General features: G+C 41.5%; 1 protein-coding gene across 1 annotated transcript in view; it reads left to right on the top strand.

The window, feature by feature from the left end:
- Positions 1-22,500, top strand: part of nfkb1 (nuclear factor of kappa light polypeptide gene enhancer in B-cells 1) — an 85,277-nt gene that overhangs the window by 29,190 nt on the left and 33,587 nt on the right. The window contains 5 exon segments of the mRNA XM_028590166.1: positions 6,495-6,646; positions 10,717-10,859; positions 10,862-10,879; positions 11,977-12,135; positions 19,996-20,100. Coding sequence (XP_028445967.1) covers positions 6,495-6,646; positions 10,717-10,859; positions 10,862-10,879; positions 11,977-12,135; positions 19,996-20,100 — 577 coding nt within the window.

Below are 22,500 nucleotides of genomic sequence, written 5' to 3'. Positions count from 1 at the left end.
ACAGTATGTCTGCCTGCCTGTCTGTCTGCCTGCCTGTCTGTCTGCCTGCCTGTCTGTCTGTCTGTCTGTCTGTCTGTCACACAGACAAAGACATGCATGTGTAACAAAAATGGATCATAAAGTGTCTTTTGTTTCTTTTAAATTAAACTACCGATATACAGGAGCCTGTTGGCCTTTCGGTTTGGAGAGTTAGTGTATTTATTTCATGTTTCTCCCTCTCCTGTGTCCTCTGACAACAGCTGACAGTAGATCGATGTTTCACAGCTCTGTGCCGGCTCCAAAAACACTGAAGAAACGACAACAATCCCAAATGAAAAGCTTTCTCCGTCTCACCGGTGACTCACAAAAAAACAGTGTTACCGCTGCTTTAGGGCATCTTTATTTTTTTTAACCTTTTACAAGAACATGTTTATCGACTGTGAATTCAGTTCAGTTTTTATTTGTCATTGCTACATCATAACAACGAAATATTGTTAGAGCAAAAACAAACAGACCGGCATATCATTTTAATAGGGCTTTCCTCGACTAAAGAACTCCTTAGTCGACTAACACTTATAGGATTTTGTCGACTAATCGATTAGTTGATTTAATTGACAGAGCTGTGAGCTTTGAGAGGTGGTTAAGACTAGAAAAGCACAATATAAATGTAGTTAATTAACCATCTGTAAAACTGAGTTTCTCCAAAATTAATCCTGCAAAAGCACCACTTTAAATCTTGTGTTTACCATAAATGTGCTCAGAAGTTTCTTGGAATTGATTAATTAAGCATGAATAAGCATAAAAAATGACTAATGGACTAAAGAAATCTTAGTCGACTGAGACCAAAACCACCGATTAGTCGACTAAGAGGTGGCAGCCCTACATTTTAAGTTGTTAAGTTGATCCACTTTTCCATGTTGACAAGGGCATGAAAATGAGAAAAAAATAATGGGATAAAAAGAAATCAACAATAGACATTTAGAATAGATAAAACATGTTGCGATTTAACTATGACATTAATGCGATTAATCGCGATTAAATATTTTAATCGTTTGCCAGCACTAGTAAATACAAGCTGCACAATTGTCCTATTAATCCAATCCACTTTATTTATATAGCACAATTTAAACAAGGTTACCAAAGTGCTTTACAGAGATAAACATATAAAACAAGAAGGATCAGCAAAATAAATAAAATAACACTAACAATGACAGCGACAACTAAGACCACAGCAACTCTCACGGTGAATCAAGAGCCAGGGAATAAAAGTATGTTTTTAAACGAGATTTAAAGGTGTGGAGGGTGGCCACACCTTTAATGTGCGTTGGTAAATCATCCCACAGTTTGGGAGGAACTGCTGAAAAAGAGCGTTTAACTATTAACTTAATTTGTAGCTTGTTTCTCTGCTGCAGACTGGAGCGATCTCTCATAATACTGTTGTTCCCATGAGTCACTTAGACACAAAAACATATGGTAGTTACCCTTTAATAAATGAAATAGACATGTTAGGGCTGTGCAATTAATCAAAATTTAATCGTGATTATGATTTCAGCTCCCAACGATGACAAAAACAGAATAATCGAGAAAAACAATTATTTAGCTCATTATGTTTTGCACGTAAACTCTTATTTTCTCGTATTCTGAAAGTTTTAAATAGGAAAAGTATTTAGGCAAAGTTCACGGTTGTATGTTTTTTCTGTTGATTTATTTAACTTTTTCCGCTGTTTTTTTAAGTTCAATAATTGCAACATCTTTCCAGAAGTCAACGAGTAATCGTGTTGCATTATCGTGATTTCAATATTTACCAAAATAATTGATAAGTGATTATATTTTCTCCCGTAATCGAGCAGCCCTAATATTAGATACCTGTCTGGGGAAAAAAGGGCTGATTCAGGATCAGTTTTTAATTCTCTACATCTGTGTAATGACTAGTGTTTGGCTCAGTGTACTGTAGATTATATAGAAGAGAGGGAGAGAGAGAGAGTCAAACACTCCTTGTTGCTTTGAGGTTGCCTTGTAAAGTGGGAGAGATAAAAGATGAAGATGAAACTTTATTCATCCAGAGGGGAAACTGGTGTGCAGCAGCTGCAGAACAAAGTGAGAAAGACTTCAAGTAATACAACATGTAAACACTAGAGATTATCAGTACGGTGCAAAATATTCTGATGTTGTGGGGTATTTTTTTACAATATTCATGTGTCATCAGGGTGTGTCAGATTCACAGTTAATAGCAGCAGAGGTCTACAACTCCCAACAGACTGTTTCTACCTGCTGGGAGTGACTGATACCACACATATTTAGCGTGCAACATGTTGAAGCCAGGAAACCATGAAACTGCAACGCTCGCTGTGTTTCTAGGAACTGGGTTTGACTGGCGGAGCGCTAAGATTGGCCTTCACAACGGGGAACAGGAAGTGGTGCTCGTGTTTATTTACTGCGGCAGTTGCAACGTTCCTGCAGACAAATACCTGCAGTGACATGATTTACGCACACGCGCACACACACACACACACACACACACACACACACACACACACACACACAGAAGAAACACACACACAGAAGAAACACACACACACACAGAAGAAACACACACACACACAGAAGAAACACACACACACACAGAAGAAACACACACACACACACACACACACACACACACACAGAGAAGCACACAAAGAAACACACACACAGAAGCACACACACACACACACACACACAAAGAAACGCACACACACAGATGCACACACGCACACACAGAAGCACAGACACACAGAAACACACACACACACACACACACACAAAGAAGCACACACACACACAGAGAAGCACGCACACACATAGAAGCACACACAGAAACACACACACAGAAACACACACACACACACACAGAGTAGCAAACACACATAGAAGCACACAAAGAAACACACACAGAAGCACAGACACACACACACACACACACACATAAAGAAACACAGAAGCACACACACACACACACACACAAAGAAACACAGAAGCACACACACACACACACACACACACAGGCAGGCACGCACACACACACACACACACACACACACACACACACACACAAAAGAAACACAGAAGCACACACACACACACACACACACACACACACAAAGAAACACAGAAGCACACACACACACACACACACACACAGAAGCGCGCACACACACACACACACACACACACAAAGAAACACAGAAGCACACAAACACACACACAAAGAAACACAGAAGCACACACACACACACACACACATACACACACACACACACACACACACACACACACACAAAGAAACACAGAAGCACACACACACACACAAAGAAACACAGAAGCGCGCACACACACACACACACACACACTAACACACAAAGAAACACAGAAGCGCGCACACACACACACTCGCACACAAAGAAACACACACACACACACACAGAAGCACAGACACACACACACACACACACACACACACACACACACACACACACACACACACACACTCGCACTTGTACGCTACAGTATTTTTCACATCTGATTTACTTTAAGCCAAACAGCTCGGCACCATTGTGATAACCTGTAACATATGATGTAAATCAGTGCGTGGGCGAACCAACACTAAAGGAAATAAAATGGTTTTCAGATATAAATTCAGTCGCCTCTCCTTCCTCATTCATTTTCTGTTTCTAAACTTTCATTTACAGATAAGTTACGGTTCGAGGAAAGGATGTGTAAAGAAACGCACAGTGTTTCGATCATGCCAGTGATCCAGCCACAGGCTCCAGGGTCAAGATGAAAAGTAGTTTTAGAGAAACAGACTTCCTTTTTGGAGCCAGTGGAGGACTTTTTAAGACATTGGTTTCACTTTTTTGTTTTTAGGGCCGGAAGTTGCCGCTTGTGCGTGATACATGACCTGCTACACAACCTTAATCTACTGTATAACTGAGTTGAATTGTGGGTAATGTAGGCACACACGATTTTGTCAAGAAGGAAGAATGTGTGGAATAATAAAAAGTTGATATCTCTGGTTGTGTTGCATCGATTTTGATGGACTTCAGACCGACGATAGAAAGGCAGATTGTTGTTTGAAACCTCATGCTACCTGGCCATCACCTCCCGTTAGCATCCCATTGACTCCCATTCATTCTGACGTCACTTTGACAGAGAATAACTTCACATCTGAAGCGTTTAAAGACTCTATTTGTTCGTTGTTTATTACTAAAGAAACACGACAATGTATAAAAGGCTCCATTACCTTGTAGCTCACGTTATGGCTCCGTAGCAGACGCTTTTATAACAATAGGCTAACGATTGGGTCATAACCACGAGACTTACTGTCACACAGTAGAGGAATTACCGTATAGTACAGGAGAAGCTCACAGGCAGTTTGGACTTCCATTATCTGTTTAGGTTTAATTACTAATGTTAACTACTTGTCAGGTATTAATGGACGACGGCGAGGCGTGAACAATCCGATGCGCAGCAGGTGCAATATTAGAAAATCAATGTTCTTTTTTTTTTTTTATTACATTTATATCAAAACCTCGAGACTTTCAAACATCAAAATATAATTTATTAATATGTATAAGTGTCTAAATAACACATAAACCTATTTTCCTATTGTATTTTGCCTGGAAACTCTTCCAACACACTTGCGTGTCGCGTGAAAAATAGGCGTCAGTCCTATTTCTAGCGTGCACGCGTTTTTTGAGGCAAGGCAATTTTATTTATAAAGCACATTTCAGCACAAGGCAACTCAAAGTGCTTTACACAAAACATCAATCATTAAAGAACAAAATAGGGATTAAAATAAGATTTAAAAATATTAATATATATACAGATGTAATACCATATAAGATGCATAAATAAAAATATAGTTAAGTAGAACAGTTGATACGAGAATTAAAAATCCAGAAATAAAATTTACAATTCCGTATTAAAATTTTATACGAAATAAAATACAAGAATTAAAAATTCACTGTTCGGTAAAAGAATTAAAGAAAAGCATCATCAAAAAGAAAGGTCTTCAGCCTTGATTTAAAAGAGCTGAGAGTTTTGGGCTTTTTGACAGTGAGTGAGGGAGGGGCTAAGAGAAGAGACAGGGAGTGAGGGATGGAAAAATATAAAATAATATTTTTAAAACGATGTAATATGGCACTTAATATGTTTTAGTTTTTTGAGAAATGATATTGGTGTTGCTTTTTTCCAAAAATTTTGTTTTTTTTCCCCTAGTTTGGGTTATTTAAAAAAATATCCGATTAATCGATCGATAAAGTGCTAGATTAATCGATTACAAAAAGAATTGATAGCTGCAGCCCTCACGCCACGCAGCCAGTAGGGGTGGGAATCACCAGAGGCCTCACGATACCATATCATCACGACACTTACGTCACGATACGATATTATTGCGATTTAAAACATATTGCAATATTCTGCGATATTTAACCTTTTTTTCCAACTTCAAATTTTTCCCAATTTCAAATGATGTCCCCAAAGGAAAATGTTGTCAACATCTGTTTTAATCGAAAAAGATACTTTTCTCTGTTTATTCATCTCATTTGAATTGTATTGCTGCAAAATGGGGATTGTGTCAAGCAGACAGAACTGACCAACACATAATAATAATAATAATAATAATAATAATAATAATAATAATAATAATAATAGATCGATACTTGGCTTCTGTGTATCGATACAGTATTGCCACGAAAAATATCGCGATACTATGCTGTATTGATTTTTTTTTTTCCCCCACCCCTAGCAGCCGGTGTGTAACTGGCTTTATAGTTCTCTGAGCTGACCTGGATCCGGTTTGGACCCAAGACCCAGTTCAGTCCAGTCCAGTTTAGTTTAGGTCTCATCCTGAAAGCCTCTGGGGGAAGTTGATTTAACCCTTCTCTCTTAGGGCTGTGCAGTGGATTCGGTTATTAGTCGTGATTACGACTTGGTCTCCTAACGATGTCAAAAACCGGCGTAGGGCCGGTAATCAAGAACAACGATAATTTAGTAATAAGTTTAAGTATTTTGTGTTGTGGTCTGAAGGGGAATTCAGAAAGTTCAATGAGAAAAGTATGAAGCGAAATTTTTACTGTTTATTAGGTTTTGTGTGTGTGTGTGTGTGTGTGTGTGTGTGTGTGTGTCTCTCTCACCAGTTTGTGTGTGTGTGTCTCTCGTGTGTGTGTGTGTGTGTGTGTGTGTGTGTGTGTGTGTGTGTGTGTGTGTGTGTGTGTGTGTGTGTGTCTCTCTCCTGTGTGTGTGTGTGTGTCTCCCTCTCTCACCAGTTTGTGTGTGTGTGTGTCTCTCTCGTGTGTGTGTGTGTGTGTGTGTGTCTCTCTCTCACTAGTATGCGTGTGTGTGTCTCTCTCGTGTGTGTGTGTGTGTGTGTGTGTGTGTGTGTGTGTGTCTCTCTTGATTTGAAAAGGGTAATGTAAAAAAGAGTCCCGGACTGCTGTCAATAAACCTGTGTGTGTGTGTGTGTGTGTGTGTTGTAGATCATAAACTACCAGGGTCCGGCCCGGGTGGTGGTCCAGCTGGTGACGGCGCTGACCCCCCACCCTCAGCTCCACGCTCACAGTCTGGTGGGAAAACAGTGCGACAAAGGCGTCTGCGTCACGGACCTGCAGCCCAAAGACTCCAACATCAGGTCTGCCGGACACACACACACACACACACACACACACACACACACACACACACACACACACACACACACACACACACACACACACACACACACACTAACTTACTTACTTACACTGTGCCGTTGTGGTATCTTTAGTAGCGATTAGAGATGGTCTGATACCAGTATCAGTATCGGCTCCGATGCTGCCTAAAACGCTGGTATCGGTATCGGGAAGTACTGGAGTTTCTGCACCGATGCGATACCACGTAATAAAGCTAGGGCTGGTCCGAATACCATTTTTTGAGCTTCTAAGCTTCGGTAGTAATGAGCATCGATTATTGGAAGCTTCGGAAAGGGGGCTGAACATATTATTATCTCTAATAAAGGCAGGAATCTCTTTGTGTCCGTCTGTTTTTTTGCATTTTGATTATTTTGAGAACCTTCACAAGGGAGAGCAGCAGTGTCGTATTTGGTGCAGTATAGATAGACAGGCCAGACGCATTCAGAATTAATAAACATTTAACCTCTCAAGGATCACCGTCCCGTCAACGAGACACTTTGTGACTGGGGGCGTCGCTGTAACCTCGATAAAACTTCCACTCATGAGCGTTTTTATTACTTTAAAGCATTAAATCTTTAAAATATACAGCCGTGTACACAACTGTTACAAAGTAAAAGAAAATGAAACAATTCAGCCGTAATCTGCGCCCCCGAGAGTGCATAGCATACCTGTTTTCGTTGTCCTTTCAGCAACAAAGTGGTATTTTGACCAAAACTTGATTTTCATAAATCCCCAAGAGTCCGAGGAAATGTAATATCCGAGCTTTATATTCCAAAACGATCTCTTCGCCTCACGATGTTGAAGTTTCCCCTCTGCTGTCTCTTTGATAAATTCTGAAAAAATAGGTAACATCTGCACTGAACTGAAATTTACATTTAAATGTTAGTGGTATTAATTAGGGCTGTCAATCGATTAAAAGATGTAATCAAATTAATTACGTACTCTGTGATTAATTGATCGAAATTAATCGCATACATAATTAACGGTGCCTGAACCGATACTTTTTAAGAAAGTAAAAAAAAGAAGGGTACTAAACAACAGTCGGTGACATTAAAGAAGGGCTTGTTTATTGCTAAGGCCATATGGTCAAAATTAAATGATTTGATAATAATCGATAACTATAACAATAACTTATTTCACTAGTAAATTGCTGTTGAACGACAAAAACAACCACCAAATGGGAAAGGACATTTATAATAACTTCAAATGCACCACGAGGCTGTCGTTTGTGTTGTTTTTGCTGCAGATTGTTAGCCTAGAAATCTAGAGATATGGAATGGATTAATCTGCATTATTTTGACAGCCCTAGTATTAATATATCAATTTGTCGGATGTGTATTGTAAATTTTAATGATGTTGAATGTTTTTGTTGCTACTGCAGCAAAACTAATTACCCCTCGGGGACAAATAAAGGTCTTGAACTTGAATCACAATGAAAAAACGTGAAACAGTTTTCCATTTACGCACTTGTTAATCGCCGCTAGCTTTTCTGCCCAGCTTGCTCGAAGTGGGCGAAGAAGAAGAAGAAGAAGTCGTGTACCGGCGTTGTCGGTACACGACTTCTTCTTCTTCTTCTTCTTCTTCTTCTTCTTCTTCGTAGTTTATTGGCGGTTGGGCAAACCAACTTAAATGTGCATTACCGCCACCAACTGGACTGGAGTGTGAACGAGAGATAAATGCAGAAAATAAATAAACCAAAATAAAAAAAAAAATATTCGAATGTCAAATTTTCAAATCGAATACCAACCCACCGAACGAATATTCAAATATTCGGGTACAGCCCTAAATAAAGCCCTAAAGAAAATCAGTTTTTTTATCTATTTGAATTTATGATCTTTTTCCGTTTATAACGGACTACCAAACTGGAGAATAAAAGAAAGTTCTACAGCTTGTTCATGTTTCACAAAGAGTTTCACCTGAGCCAGACAGACAACAGAAATAGAAATCATATCACATCTATACAGAGATAGTAGTATACAGCTGTTATACATCATATCACATCTATACAGAGATAGTAGTATACAGCTGTTATACATCATATCACATCTATACAGAGATAGTAGTATACAGCTGTTATACATCATATCACATCTATACAGAGATAGTAGTATACAGCTGTTATACATCATATCATCACACAGAGATAGTAGTATACAGCTGTTATACATCATATCACATCCATACAGAGATAGTAGTATACAGCTGTTATACATCATATCACATCCATACAGAGATAGTAGTATACAGCTGTTATATATCATATCACATATATACAGAGATAGTAGTATACAGCTGTTATACATCATATCATCATACAGAGATAGTAGTATACAGCTGTTATACATCATATCATCATACAGAGATAGTAGTATACAGCTGTTATACATCATATCATCATACAGAGATAGTAGTATACAGCTGTTATATATCATATCACATCCATACAGAGATAGTAGTATACAGCTGTTATACATCATATCATCATACAGAGATAGTAGTATACAGCTGTTAAAACATAATAAATATATGACACTCTGGTATCAGATCGGTACTCGGTATCGGCCGATACGCAAGTTCAGGTATCGGGAAGCAAAAAATGGTATCGGACCATGTCTAGTAACGATGCTGTGATGATGTATGAAGAGGAATCCCCTGACACTGTTGTTGATTATAAAAGTTTATTACATCAAAGAATTCAGCATCAGTTACAGATCTGGAGAGGACAGTTTACCAATTCTCAAAATAGTCACTCTGAACTTCTGCTGTTGAAACACTGTAAATACAGTACAGGCCAAAAGTTTGGACACACCTTCTCATTCAATGTGTTTCCTTTTTATTTTCATGACTATTTACATTGTAGATTCTCACTGAAGGCATCAAAACTATGAATGAACACATATGGAATTATGTACTTAACAAAAAAGTGTGAAATAACTGAAAACATGTCTTATATTTTAGATTCTTCAAAGTAGCCACCCTTTGCTTTTTTATTAATAAGGGAAATAATTCCACTAATGAACCCTGACAAGGCACACCTGTGAAGGTAAAACCATTTCAGGTGACTACCTCATGAAGCTCATTGAGAGAACACCAAGGGTTTGCAGAGTTATCAAAAATAGCAAAGGGTGGCTACTTTGAAGAATCTAAAATATAAGACATGTTTTCAGTTATTTCACACTTTTTTGTTAAGTACATAATTCCATATGTGTTCATTCATAGTTTTGATGCCTTCAGTGAGAATGTACAATGTAAATAGTCATGAAAATAAAAAGGAAACACATTGAATGAGAAGGTGTGTCCAAACTTTTGGCCTGTACTGTATATTCTAGGGCTGTTCCCTCTTAGTGGATTAGTCGACTAATCGGTGGTTTTGGTCTTAGTCAACTTAGATCTCTTTAGTCCATTAGTCATGTTTGATGCTTTTTGTTCATGCTGAATGACTTATTTCCAAGAAACGTACGAGCACATCTCTGGTAAACAAAAGAATTAAAGTGGTGCTTTTAGCACGACTCTTTGTGGAGAAACTCCACAGATCTGTCGATTAAATCAACTAATCCAGCGGTTCCCAAGCTTTTTTCCTTGGTGCCCCTCCTACTCATGTCTAAGAAAAGCTGAGTGTAGCAAGTGTCCCAGGTTAATAGGTCCCGGAGGTTTGGCCTACTAAGTAGCCTGCCTACAATTTTAAGCGAGAACAGCAATATATAGTTTTTATACTGACTTTTGTATACATTATATATTCTAGTGTGTCATCATAATTTGTTAACATGTGCAAATATATATTTTTTACCTCAACCTTAAACCAGATAAAGACTTATGCACCCCCCCGTGATCTTTGCCGCCCCCCTAAGGGGTGCCCGGACCCCAGGTTGGGAACCACTGAACTAATCCATTAGTCGGTACAGAGAGCAAATTCCATATTAGCTCCTAACAGAAAAGTATATAGAGCAAATGTTGTAAATGGGTTGTACATCTTCAGATACCACACCGTAACTTCGTGAGGGTGTGAGACTCACAGGTGTGTTTCCGGCAGCTTTCCTAACCTGGGCATCCTCCACGTGACCAAGAAGAACGTGGCCAAGACGCTGGACGAGAGGATGGTCGAGGCCTTCAGGCTCGGATACAACTGTGGCGTCTGCATCCACCCCGAGATAGACGCCCAGCAGGGGGAGGTCAGGGTCCCCGGGAGCTCACCGGTCAGTCCGGGAGGGGGGGTCTCTTTCACCTGTGTGTGTGTGTGTGTGTGTGTGTGTGTGTGTGTCTGTCTGTCTCATTAGTGTGTGTGTGTGTGTCTCTCGTCGGTGTGTGTGTGTGTGTGTGTGTCTCTCTCATCAGTGTGTGTGTGTCTGTCTTTCACCTGTGTGTGTGTGTGTGTGTGTGTGTGTCTCTCTCTTTCACCTGTGTGTGTGTGTGTGTTTCTGTCTGTCTCTCGTCGGTGTGTTTGTGTGTGTGAGTCTGATTAGTCTGTGTGTGTGTCTCTCGTCTGTGTGTGTGTCGTTCACCTGTGTGTGTGTGTGTGTGTGTCTCTCTCTCACGTGTGTGTGTGTGTGTGTGTGTCTCTCACGTGTGTGTGTGTGTGTGTGTGTGTGTGTGTGTGTGTGTGTGTCTCTCTTTCACGTGTGTGTGTGTGTGTGTCTCTTGTCGTGTGTGTGTGTGTGTGTGTGTGTGTGTGTCTCTCGTCGGGGTGTGTGTGTGTGTGTCTCTCTCATCGGTGTGTGTGTCTCTCTTTCGTGTGTGTGTGTGTGTGTGTGTGTGTGTGTGTGTGTGTGTGTGTGTGTGTGTGTGTGTGTGTGTCGGTCAGTGTGTGTGTTTGTGTGTGTGTGTGTCTCTCGTCGGTGTGTGTGTCTCTCTTTCTGTGTGTGTGTGTGTGTGTGTGTGTGTGTCTCTCTCGTCGGTCAGTGTGTGTGTGTGTGTGTGTGTGTGTGCATGTTCCTGTATCAGTAACTTTGAGAGGCCACATTGGAAAGTGGAGATATTTTAGTGAGGTCGACCTGCAAAGATGAATCAATTAGTTGTTGTTGTTTTTGTAAAAACACTGATCCATATTCTTTACCATTTTCTGACCAAACTACTAATCCATTCATTGAGAAAATGATCTCTATGAATGGACATTAATTGACTACGATGCTGCTTAGTTGTGTTCGTGTTTCCATCACCTTACCTCCCAAACCATCCACCATTTTCTTCATTTTCTTTCTCATGTCTTATTTTTTGTGTTGTTTTTTTTTTTCCTCATCTTGTCCCTAAATCAATGTAACTGTGTCCACTCCTCACCCCTCTCGTTTCCCTTCAGACCACCAGCGCAGTGTGATCAGCAGCGCGGCGGCCCTGCAGGCTAAAGAAATGGACCTCAGCGTGGTTCGGCTCATGTTCACAGCGTTCCTCCCCGACAGCGACGGAGGTTTCTCCAGACGACTCGAGCCCGTCGTGTCTGAACCCATCTACGACAGCAGTGAGTCTGAACACAGTTACACATCCAACATTATGGGATGGATCCCTACGGAGATAGACCTTTTAGTTAAAGAGTAAGATCCTTTTAGTTTAACATGAAACAGCCCCGAAATCACCATCACCAAACTACACCAGACTCCATGTAAATAATCAGGACTTTTAGCGTGTATAGAGCCAGCATATCTCCACCAGACTCCATGTAAATAATCAGGACTTTTAGCGTGTATAGAGCCAGCATATCTCCACCAGACTCCATGTAAATAATCAGGACTTTTAGCGTGTATAGAGCCAGCATATCTCCACCAGACTCCATGTAAATAATCAGGACTTTTAGTGTGTATAGAGCCAGCATATCTACACCAAACTCATGTAAATAATCAGGACTTTTAGCGTGTATAGAGCCAGCATATCTCCACCAGACTCCATGTAAATAATCAGGACCTTTAGCATGTATAGAGCCAGCATATCTACACCAGACTCCATGTAAATAATCAGGACTTTTGGCATGTATAGAGCCAGCATATCTCCACCAGACTCCACGTAAATAATCAGGACTTTTAGCGTGTATAGAGCCAGCATATCTCCACCAGACTCCATGTAAATAATCAGGACTTTTGGCGTGTACAGAGCCAGCATATCTCCACCAGACTCCATGTAAATAATCAGGACTTTTGGCGTGTATAGAGCCAGCATGTTTCCACATGTAAATGGGTGAATTAAGAGTTGTTGTTTTTTTTAACTTTTAACATATGCTGGCTCAAAAAACCTTGAAACACAAGATTTGACAACCCAAACTCTACAGCTTCAGTGCGACTCTAAAGTGAAATTGCAGTGATGTTTCAGTCCTTTTTGAGAGGAAGCTGCAGCGTACTGAAACCAAACCAGCAGGAAGAGGGAAATGAAACCGGGCGGCCTGACACAAATGCACAATAAATCCTCAGAGAGAGAGAGCGCGAGAGAGAGAGTGTCAAGCGGGGACACACACACAGCAGAGGGTGTGATCAGAGTTCAATAACGAAAAGCATGAGTGTCAAACTCAGTGTCTCTGAGGGCCTGAATGTGAAAACTGGGGGAATTTCTGAGTCTCAAAGTTGGCAAATCTGCCCAAATTCTTTGTGTCTGAGTGTGGCGTAATTGCAGTATGAAAAACAGTTTCCTGTGTATTTGGATTTGGTAAACAACTAGTCTAAAGTTATTGTAAACCTAAACTGATATGCGGGCCGGATTAAAACCTGCGAGGGACAAACAGACACACATACACACTAGGGCTTAACGAGTTTTGAAAATAATTTTTTTTTTTTAATATTGCGATTTAATATGTGATTATTTTTTAAGCTCTTTGTCTTCTGTATTATTCAACAAAGACTAGCAATAAATCATGGTATAGTATGAACAACACTAGAGATTAGATAGATTAAACAAACTGTTGTTTCCTGGAGGCCACGCTGGGATGTGATGATGAAATTAGGTGATGCATGAATTTATACGAATTATTAAATTTTTTATTTAACTACTTCAGTCACAGTAGTACATTGAGCACAAATCACTCACTGGACAGGCAGCCCCGCGGAGCTCAGTCAGGACAGCAGATATCTCTGTGCTCGAGTAGCAGTGCTTCGGCTGTAGTCTACTTCCACTAGCCTGGGTAAATCCTGACCAACTTCCGGCAAATTTGAGATTTGCTCTGCAAGTCAGTCAGGCGAAGAGCCCATTCAAACCCATTTCCAATGTCCCCAAAATCAAGGCAACAATCACAAGCGTTGAGGAGGGCTTTACACCAATCACAACCTTTGAGGAAGGCTCTAGACCAATCACAACTGTTGAGGAGGGCTCTACACCAATCGCAACCGTTGAGGACGGCTTTACACCAATCACAACCTTTGAGGAGGGCTCTACACCAATCACAACCGTTGAGGAGGGCTCTACACCAATCACAACCGTTGAGGAGGGCTCTACACCAATCACAACCATTGAGGAGGACTCTACACCAATCACAACCATTGAGGAGGGCTTTACACCAATCACAACCATTGAGGAGGGCTCTACACCAATCACCACCGTTGAGGAGGACTCTACACCAATCACAACCGTTGAGGAGGGCTCTACACCAATCACAACCATTGAGGAGGGCTCTACACCAATCACAACCGTTGAGGAGGGCTCTACACCAATCACAACCGTTGAGGACTCTACACCAATCACAACCATTGAGGAGGGCTCTACACCAATCACAACCGTTGAGGACTCTACACCAATCACAACCATTGAGGAGGGCTCTACACCAATCACAACCGTTGAGGAGGGCTCTACACCAATCACAACCATTGAGGAGGGCTCTACACCAATCACAACCATTGAGGAGGGCTCTACACCAATCACAACCGTTGAGGAGGGCTCTACACCAATCACAACCGTTGAGGAGGGCTCTACACCAATCACAACCATTGAGGAGGGCTCTACACCAATCACAACCATTGAGGAGGGCTCTACACCAATCACAACCGTTGAGGAGGACTCTACACCAATCACAACCGTTGAGGAGGGCTCTACACCAATCACAACCGTTGAGGAGGGCTCTACACCAATCACAACCATTGAGGAGGGCTCTACACCAATCACAACCATTGAGGAGGGCTCTACACCAATCACAACCGTTGAGGACTCTACACCAATCACAACCATTGAGGAGGGCTCTACACCAATCACAACCATTGAGGAGGGCTCTACACCAATCACAACCATTGAGGAGGGCTCTACACCAATCACAACCATTGAGGAGGGCTCTACACCAATCACAACCGTTGAGGACTCTACACCAATCACAACCATTGAGGAGGGCTCTACACCAATCACAACCGTTGAGGAGGGCTCTACACCAATCACAACCATTGAGGAGGGCTCTACACCAATCACAACCATTGAGGAGGGCTCTACACCAATCACAACCGTTGAGGACTCTACACCAATCACAACCGTTGAGGAGGGCTCTACACCAATCACAACCGTTGAGGACTCTACACCAATCGCAACCATTGAGGAGGGCTCTACACCAATCACAACCGTTGAGGAGGGCTCTACACCAATCACAACCATTGAGGAGGGCTCTACACCAATCACAACCATTGAGGAGGGCTCTACACCAATCACAACCATTGAGGAGGGCTCTACACCAATCACAACCATTGAGGAGGGCTCTACACCAATCAAAACCATTGAGGAGGGCTCTACACCAATCACAACCATTGAGGAGGGCTCTACACCAATCACAACCATTGAGGAGGGCTCTACACCAATCACAACCGTTGAGGAGGGCTCTACACCAATCACAACCGTTGAGGAGGACTCTACACCAATCACAACCATTGAGGAGGGCTCTACACCAATCAAAACCATTGAGGAGGGCTCTACACCAATCACAACCATTGAGGAGGGCTCTACACCAATCACAACCGTTGAGGAGGGCTCTACACCAATCACAACCATTGAGGAGGGCTCTACACCAATCACAACCGTTGAGGACTCTACACCAATCACAACCGTTGAGGAGGGCTCTACACCAATCACAACCGTTGAGGACTCTACACCAATCGCAACCATTGAGGAGGGCTCTACACCAATCACAACCATTGAGGAGGGCTCTACAATCAATCACAACCATTGAGGAGGGCTCTACACCAATCACAACCATTGAGGAGGGCTCTACACCAATCAAAACCATTGAGGAGGGCTCTACACCAATCACAACCATTGAGGAGGGCTCTACACCAATCACAACCATTGAGGAGGGCTCTACACCAATCACAACCGTTGAGGAGGGCTCTACACCAATCACAACCGTTGAGGAGGACTCTACACCAATCACAACCATTGAGGAGGGCTCTACACCAATCACAACCATTGAGGAGGGCTCTACACCAATCACAACCATTGAGGAGGGCTCTACACCAATCACAACCATTGAGGAGGGCTCTACACCAATCACAACCGTTGAGGACTCTACACCAATCACAACCATTGAGGAGGGCTCTACACCAATCACAACCATTGAGGAGGGCTCTACACCAATCACAACCATTGAGGAGGGCTCTACACCAATCACAAACCATTGAGGAGGGCTCTACACCAATCACAACCATTGAGGACTCTACACCAATCACAACCATTGAGGAGGGCTCTACACCAATCACAACCATTGAGGAGGGCTCTACACCAATCACAACCATTGAGGAGGGCTCTACACCAATCACAACCGTTGAGGACTCTACACCAATCACAACCAGGAGGGCTCTACACCAATCACAACCGTTGAGGACTCTACACCAATCGCAACCATTTAGGAGGGCTATACACCAATCACAACCATTGAGGAGGGCTCTACACCAATCACAACCATTGAGGAGGGCTCTACACCAATCACAACCATTGAGGAGGGCTCTACACCAATCAAAACCATTGAGGAGGGCTCTACACCAATCACAACCATTGAGGAGGGCTCTACACCAATCACAACCATTGAGGAGGGCTCTACACCAATCACAACCGTTGAGGAGGGCTCTACACCAATCACAACCGTTGAGGAGGACTCTACACCAATCACAACCGTTGAGGACTCTACACCAATCACAACCATTGAGGAGGGCTCTACACCAATCACAACCGTTGAGGAGGGCTCTACACCAATCACAACCATTGAGGAGGGCTCTACACCAATCACAACCATTGAGGAGGGCTCTACACCAATCACAACCAAGGACTCTACACCAATCACAACCGTTGAGGAGGGCTCTACACCAATCACAACCAGGACTCTACACCAATGCAACCATTGAGGAGGGCTCTACACCAATCACAACCATTGAGGAGGGCTCTACACCAATCACAACCATTGAGGAGGGCTCTACACCAATCACAACCATTGAGGAGGGCTCTACACCAATCAAAACCATTGAGGAGGGCTCTACACCAATCACAACCATTGAGGAGGGCTCTACACCAATCAAAACCATTGAGGAGGGCTCTACACCAATCACAACCATTGAGGAGGGCTCTACACCAATCACAACCATTGAGGAGGGCTCTACACCAATCACAACCATTGAGGAGGGCTCTACACCAATCACAACCGTTGAGGAGGGCTCTACACCAATCACAACCATTGAGGAGGGCTCTACACCAATCACAACCGTTGAGGACTCTACACCAATCACAACCGTTGAGGAGGGCTCTACACCAATCACAACCGTTGAGGACTCTACACCAATCACAACCATTGAGGAGGGCTCTACACCAATCACAACCATTGAGGAGGACTCTACACCAATCGCAACCATTGAGGAGGGCTCTACACCAATCACAACCATTGAGGAGGACTCTACACCAATCAAAACCATTGAGGAGGGCTCTACACCAATCACAACCATTGAGGAGGGCTCTACACCAATCAAAACCATTGAGGAGGGCTCTACACCAATCACAACCATTGAGGAGGGCTCTACACCAATCACAACCATTGAGGAGGGCTCTACACCAATCACAACCATTGAGGAGGGCTCTACACGACTACTCTCAGTTACACCTGAGAAGGGTGTGGTGTCAGCCAGGCTGTACTTCACCCAACATAGTCCCACGTCAACATCTGCCTAGGAAATTGTCCAATCTTAATCTTCATTTCTATTTTTACTCGCTGTGAATACGCAGGCCACAAGAAGTAATTAGGTTTTGTTGTTGTTGTTGTTTTTGTTGGGGTCACTTCTACTCACGACATGCTAACGACAACAAAGGATTCCATTCATTACGCTAAGCTAAGCTAGTTAAACACAATACAAATATAGAGGAGATGGTGATTAAACCTATTTCAACAAACGGTGGCGTATTCCTTTAAGGCAGGGGGGTCAAACTCATTTTCCCAGAGGGCCACACTGGACAAAGAGAATCACACCAAGGGCCAGATATGTGTTGAGTTTATTTGTTTTTGTTCAGACTTTTTTGTGGCTTTCTCAGACATTTTTTTGTAAAGTTGTTGCTTCATTCTGACATTTTTGTTGACATGAATCCCTACAAAAGTCATCAAAAGAGTTCCTTAGCCAACATAGAATTTGGCTAGAATTTAGCGAATCAAGAAATACTATTGTTTTAACAACAGCCTGTTTCTCAGCCTGAATATGAAAACTCTCTCTGCTGCTTCTGGGGGAATTTCTGAGTCTCAGAGTCAGCAAATCTGCCCAAATTCTAGTTTGAATGTCAGGTAATTGCATTTAAAAAAAAAAAACACTTTCCTGTGTATTTGGTTTGGCACACAACTTGGCGGGCCAAAATGTTATTGTGAACCAAAATTGATATATACGGCCCGGATCTAAATCTGCAAGGGGCCGGATTTGGCCCACGGGCCTTGAGTTTGACACATGTGCTTTAAGGTGACGCACAGATGAGTCGCTATCAGGTGGAAAATATGACTGAGACGACGCACAACATGTGGTGACACACAAGATAAACAAGAGACAAATTAAACTCTCAGGTAGGGCCCACACAGCAGATCTTTTTCCATAGATATGGTATTTGGTGATTTAGTTTTTGTCTTTTCATCCTATGGACCCTATGTTTCCCATGCATTGGTGTCTACGTGACTGATGGCAACAACAATCTGTGGAAAGGATCCGTACAGAGATGGACCTTTTAGTTAAAGAGTAAGATGCTTTTTGTTTAACATGGAACAGCCCCGAAATCACCATCACCAAACTCCACCTGACTCCATGTAAATAATCAGGACTTTTAGCGTGTATAGAGCCAGCATATCTCCACCAGACTCCATGTAAATAATCAGGACTTTTAGCGTGTATAGAGCCAGCATATCTACACCAGACTCCATGTAAATAATCAGGACTTTTATCATCGTTAAACACGCTTCATTCAAAGTTGACAGAAACTAAATAAAACCATCAAAAAGCTGTCTTGGTTCATCTTTCCACTGTTCCAACAATCACCACTCTGGTTTGGTTGAAATAAACCCTTAATTCACCCATTTACGTGTGGAGATATGCTGACTGTATACATGCTAAAAGTCCTGATTATTTACATGGAGTCTGGTGGAGATATGCTGGCTCTATACACGCTAAAAGTCCTGATTATTTAAATGGAGTCTGGTGGAGATATGCTGGCTCTATACACGCTAAAAGTCCTGATTATTTACATGGAGTCTGGTGGAGATATGCTGGCTCTATACACGCTAAAAGTCCTGATTATTTACATGGAGTCTGGTGGAGATATGCTGGCTCTATACACGCTAAAAGTCCTGATTATTTACATGGAGTCTGGTGGAGTTTGGTGATGGTGATTTTGGGGCTGTTTCATGTTAAACTAAAAGGATTTTGCTCTTTAACTAAAAGGTCTATCTCTGTAGGGATCCTTTCCTTAATGTTGTCAGACACTTAGAATAATAATCTGAGTCTGTCAGCAGCAACAACAGAACTTTTAGTGAAGGCTGACTGATGCTGAACATCTGTCCTGTAGGGTTACATTACAGCTCAGTTCAGGGTTGCCGTGTTACAGCGTTCCCGCTCAATACTGGACCACCTTTAAAGATTGTTGTTGCCATCAGTCACTTAGACACTAATGGGAAAATATCCAAGTTGAACTTTAAATAACTGTAGTAAAGATGCATGAGCCTCTTTAACAGACTTCACAGATCTTTTGGTCTGTCTGTCTCTCTGTCTGTCTCTCTCTCTCTCTCTCTCTCTCTCTCTCTGTCTGTCTGTCTGTCTGACACAGACAGTACATGACAACAGGGCAATGCATTTAGTGTCCAACCCCTGTGTTGTCTCTCTCCACTGACCGAGCTGCTGTGTCTCTGTCTGTCTTCCCTCAGAGGCTCCGAACGCCTCCAACCTGAAGATCGTGCGGATGGATCGCACCGCTGGCTGCGTGAGCGGAGGAGAGGAGGTCTATCTGCTCTGTGACAAAGTCCAGAAAGGTGAGACGGGATTTTAGAAGACACTCGGGACAGACCCTAAGCTTAAAGTGCCCATATTATGAAAACAAAAAACACTTTTTCTGGTGATTTGGGGTGTTCTTTTGTGTCTCTGGTGCTTCCACACACATACAAACTTTGAATAAATCCATCCATGGTGTTCTGAGTGAGATCCGGTTTCTGAATGTGTCCTGCCTTCAGTCTCCTGGTGAGCTGGTCAAAATCGGCTCGCACTGTGACGTCACAGTCACATGTCGTTCTCAATAGCAAAGCACTGCTACAACACACACTAGTTCACCCTAATCTCCAAAAGAACTACTTCCATGTGCTCCCTGGTTTAGAAGAAGTCTCCCAGCTGATCCTGAAGTTGGAGAAACAGCCTTTCTTTTACTGTCTATGGAGCTAGCTGACATGAGCTACATCTGAGCTACTGAGCATGTGCGAGTGCAATCAAAGATAGTACAGAAGAAGAAGATGAAAAGAGAGGTCTCACTCTGTAGCTAAAACAGAAACCAGGTGAAAAGAGGATCTGCAGCAGTGAGAGAGAGCTGTGCAGTACAACAAAATTATGGTGTTTTTTTGATAATTAAACCATGTAAACCTATTCTGGTACAACCTTAAAATACAGTTATGAACCTGAAAATGAGCATAATATGGGCGCATTAATAAGGGGGAAGATATGAGGAAAATATGCCGTAACGTTGTTGAATATCGTGATAACGATATAACTTAACGATAAATAATCAGATATTTAAGTGTTCTCGTAGGGCTGGGCGATAGGGAGAAAATCAGATATCATGAAATATTCTTGACCAAATCGATTTTGCGGCGATATGCTATTTGGTTGCAATTGGTGCTTTAACAAAATATCGTCACACTTAGATTTTAGATAAATAATCATCAGTAATGTGGACATAATGTCTAAGTGGGGAAAAGGCAAATAATAGAAGAGCTAGAACAGTCTGGTAAGTTCAAAGTACATCACTTTACTGTAATGCAGCCTTTAAAACCAGTAAAAGACACTTATGGTCATATCACCATATTACGATATCCAAAATTTAAGACGATATCTAGTCTCATCTCACGATATCGATATAATATCGATATGTTGCCCAGCTCTATGTTCTCAGTTTCTGCTGCTTTCAGTTTTCTGATAAAATACAGCAAACTGCTCGTTGAGTTTAAAACAAATGAAAGGAAATCATCTCCAACTTTCTTTTATTGGACAAATTGAACACTGAATTGAACACAAAAGCACGTTCTCAAAGTCTTAAAAATGTCTTGAATATAATATTTAAAATGAGGACTTTTAAAGTCTTAAATTTCATTCACAAAGGTCTAACAACATTTGTATTGTCCTTTCACAGGATTTACCCATTTTTGGGGTTTTCTTTAACCAAATTGTCCAAAAAAAATAACGTGAATGGTTCCATACAGCGCTCTTCCCAATAAAAATAAAGGATCAGTTCACTACTTTCATTGAATTGAAAAATGGGTGTTTAATTCAATTTTATATGATTTTAAAAAATATTGAAAAAAAATGACATAAATCTTGGAAAAAGCTTAAAAAATAAACGTCAAAATGCCCAGAAAAAAATCAACGAAAACAACTGGAAAAGTAATCGGGCATCGGGAAAAGTGTCGAAATTTGGACCCAGAAAGGAAGGAAGACAACACAAGGGTTAAATAACTTCGTCACAGAGTATGTATGTATTCAGTACTACAATAAAATGTTGTATTTAAGTTCAAGTACTTCGTAAACAATTATTTTACAGCCTAAAATCCTGTCTGATTTTCCATTATATCCAACATACTCTTGCCAGTTTGTTCATGAATTGGTATTAAATTTCAATCTAATAATAGTATTAAAAAAATATCTTTTAAAAAGTCTTAAATTTCACTTGTGGAAACCTGGGCTGTACCTTTTAAAAAGGCCTCACTTAAATTACTTACCACTTAAAAATAATTTACAGTTACATTTAACCCTTGTGTTGTCTTCCCGTCAAACATTAAGCAACTTTTAGTTTTTCTGGGTCAAAATTTTAACTTTTCTTCAACGTTTTGGCATTTAGTGACAGGACAGCTTAGACATGAAAGGGGAGAGAGAGAGAGAGGAGGGGGGGAATGATGTGCAGGAAAGTGACGCAAGTCGGAATCCAACCCGCAACTTCTGCATCAAGGACTGAGCCTCTTTTATATGGGCGCTCGCTCTACCACTAGGCCACCCAAGCACCCAGTTTTTGCCACTTTTTCCGATGTCTGTGGATTTTTTTTTCAGCACCCTTTTTATGTTTTTTTTTAAGCTTTTTCTGACATTTTTGTCACTTTTTTTCAATTTATTTCTCTTTAAATGCTATTAAATTTAATAAAAAAAAAAACAAATTCAATGAAAGTAGTGAACTG

The sequence above is a fragment of the Perca flavescens genome, chromosome 10 (genome assembly GCF_004354835.1).
Source record: "Perca flavescens isolate YP-PL-M2 chromosome 10, PFLA_1.0, whole genome shotgun sequence".
Lineage (NCBI taxonomy): Eukaryota > Metazoa > Chordata > Actinopteri > Perciformes > Percidae > Perca > Perca flavescens.
The sequence above is the reverse complement of the archived record's forward strand: the minus strand, read 5'-3'. Positions and strand labels throughout refer to the sequence as shown.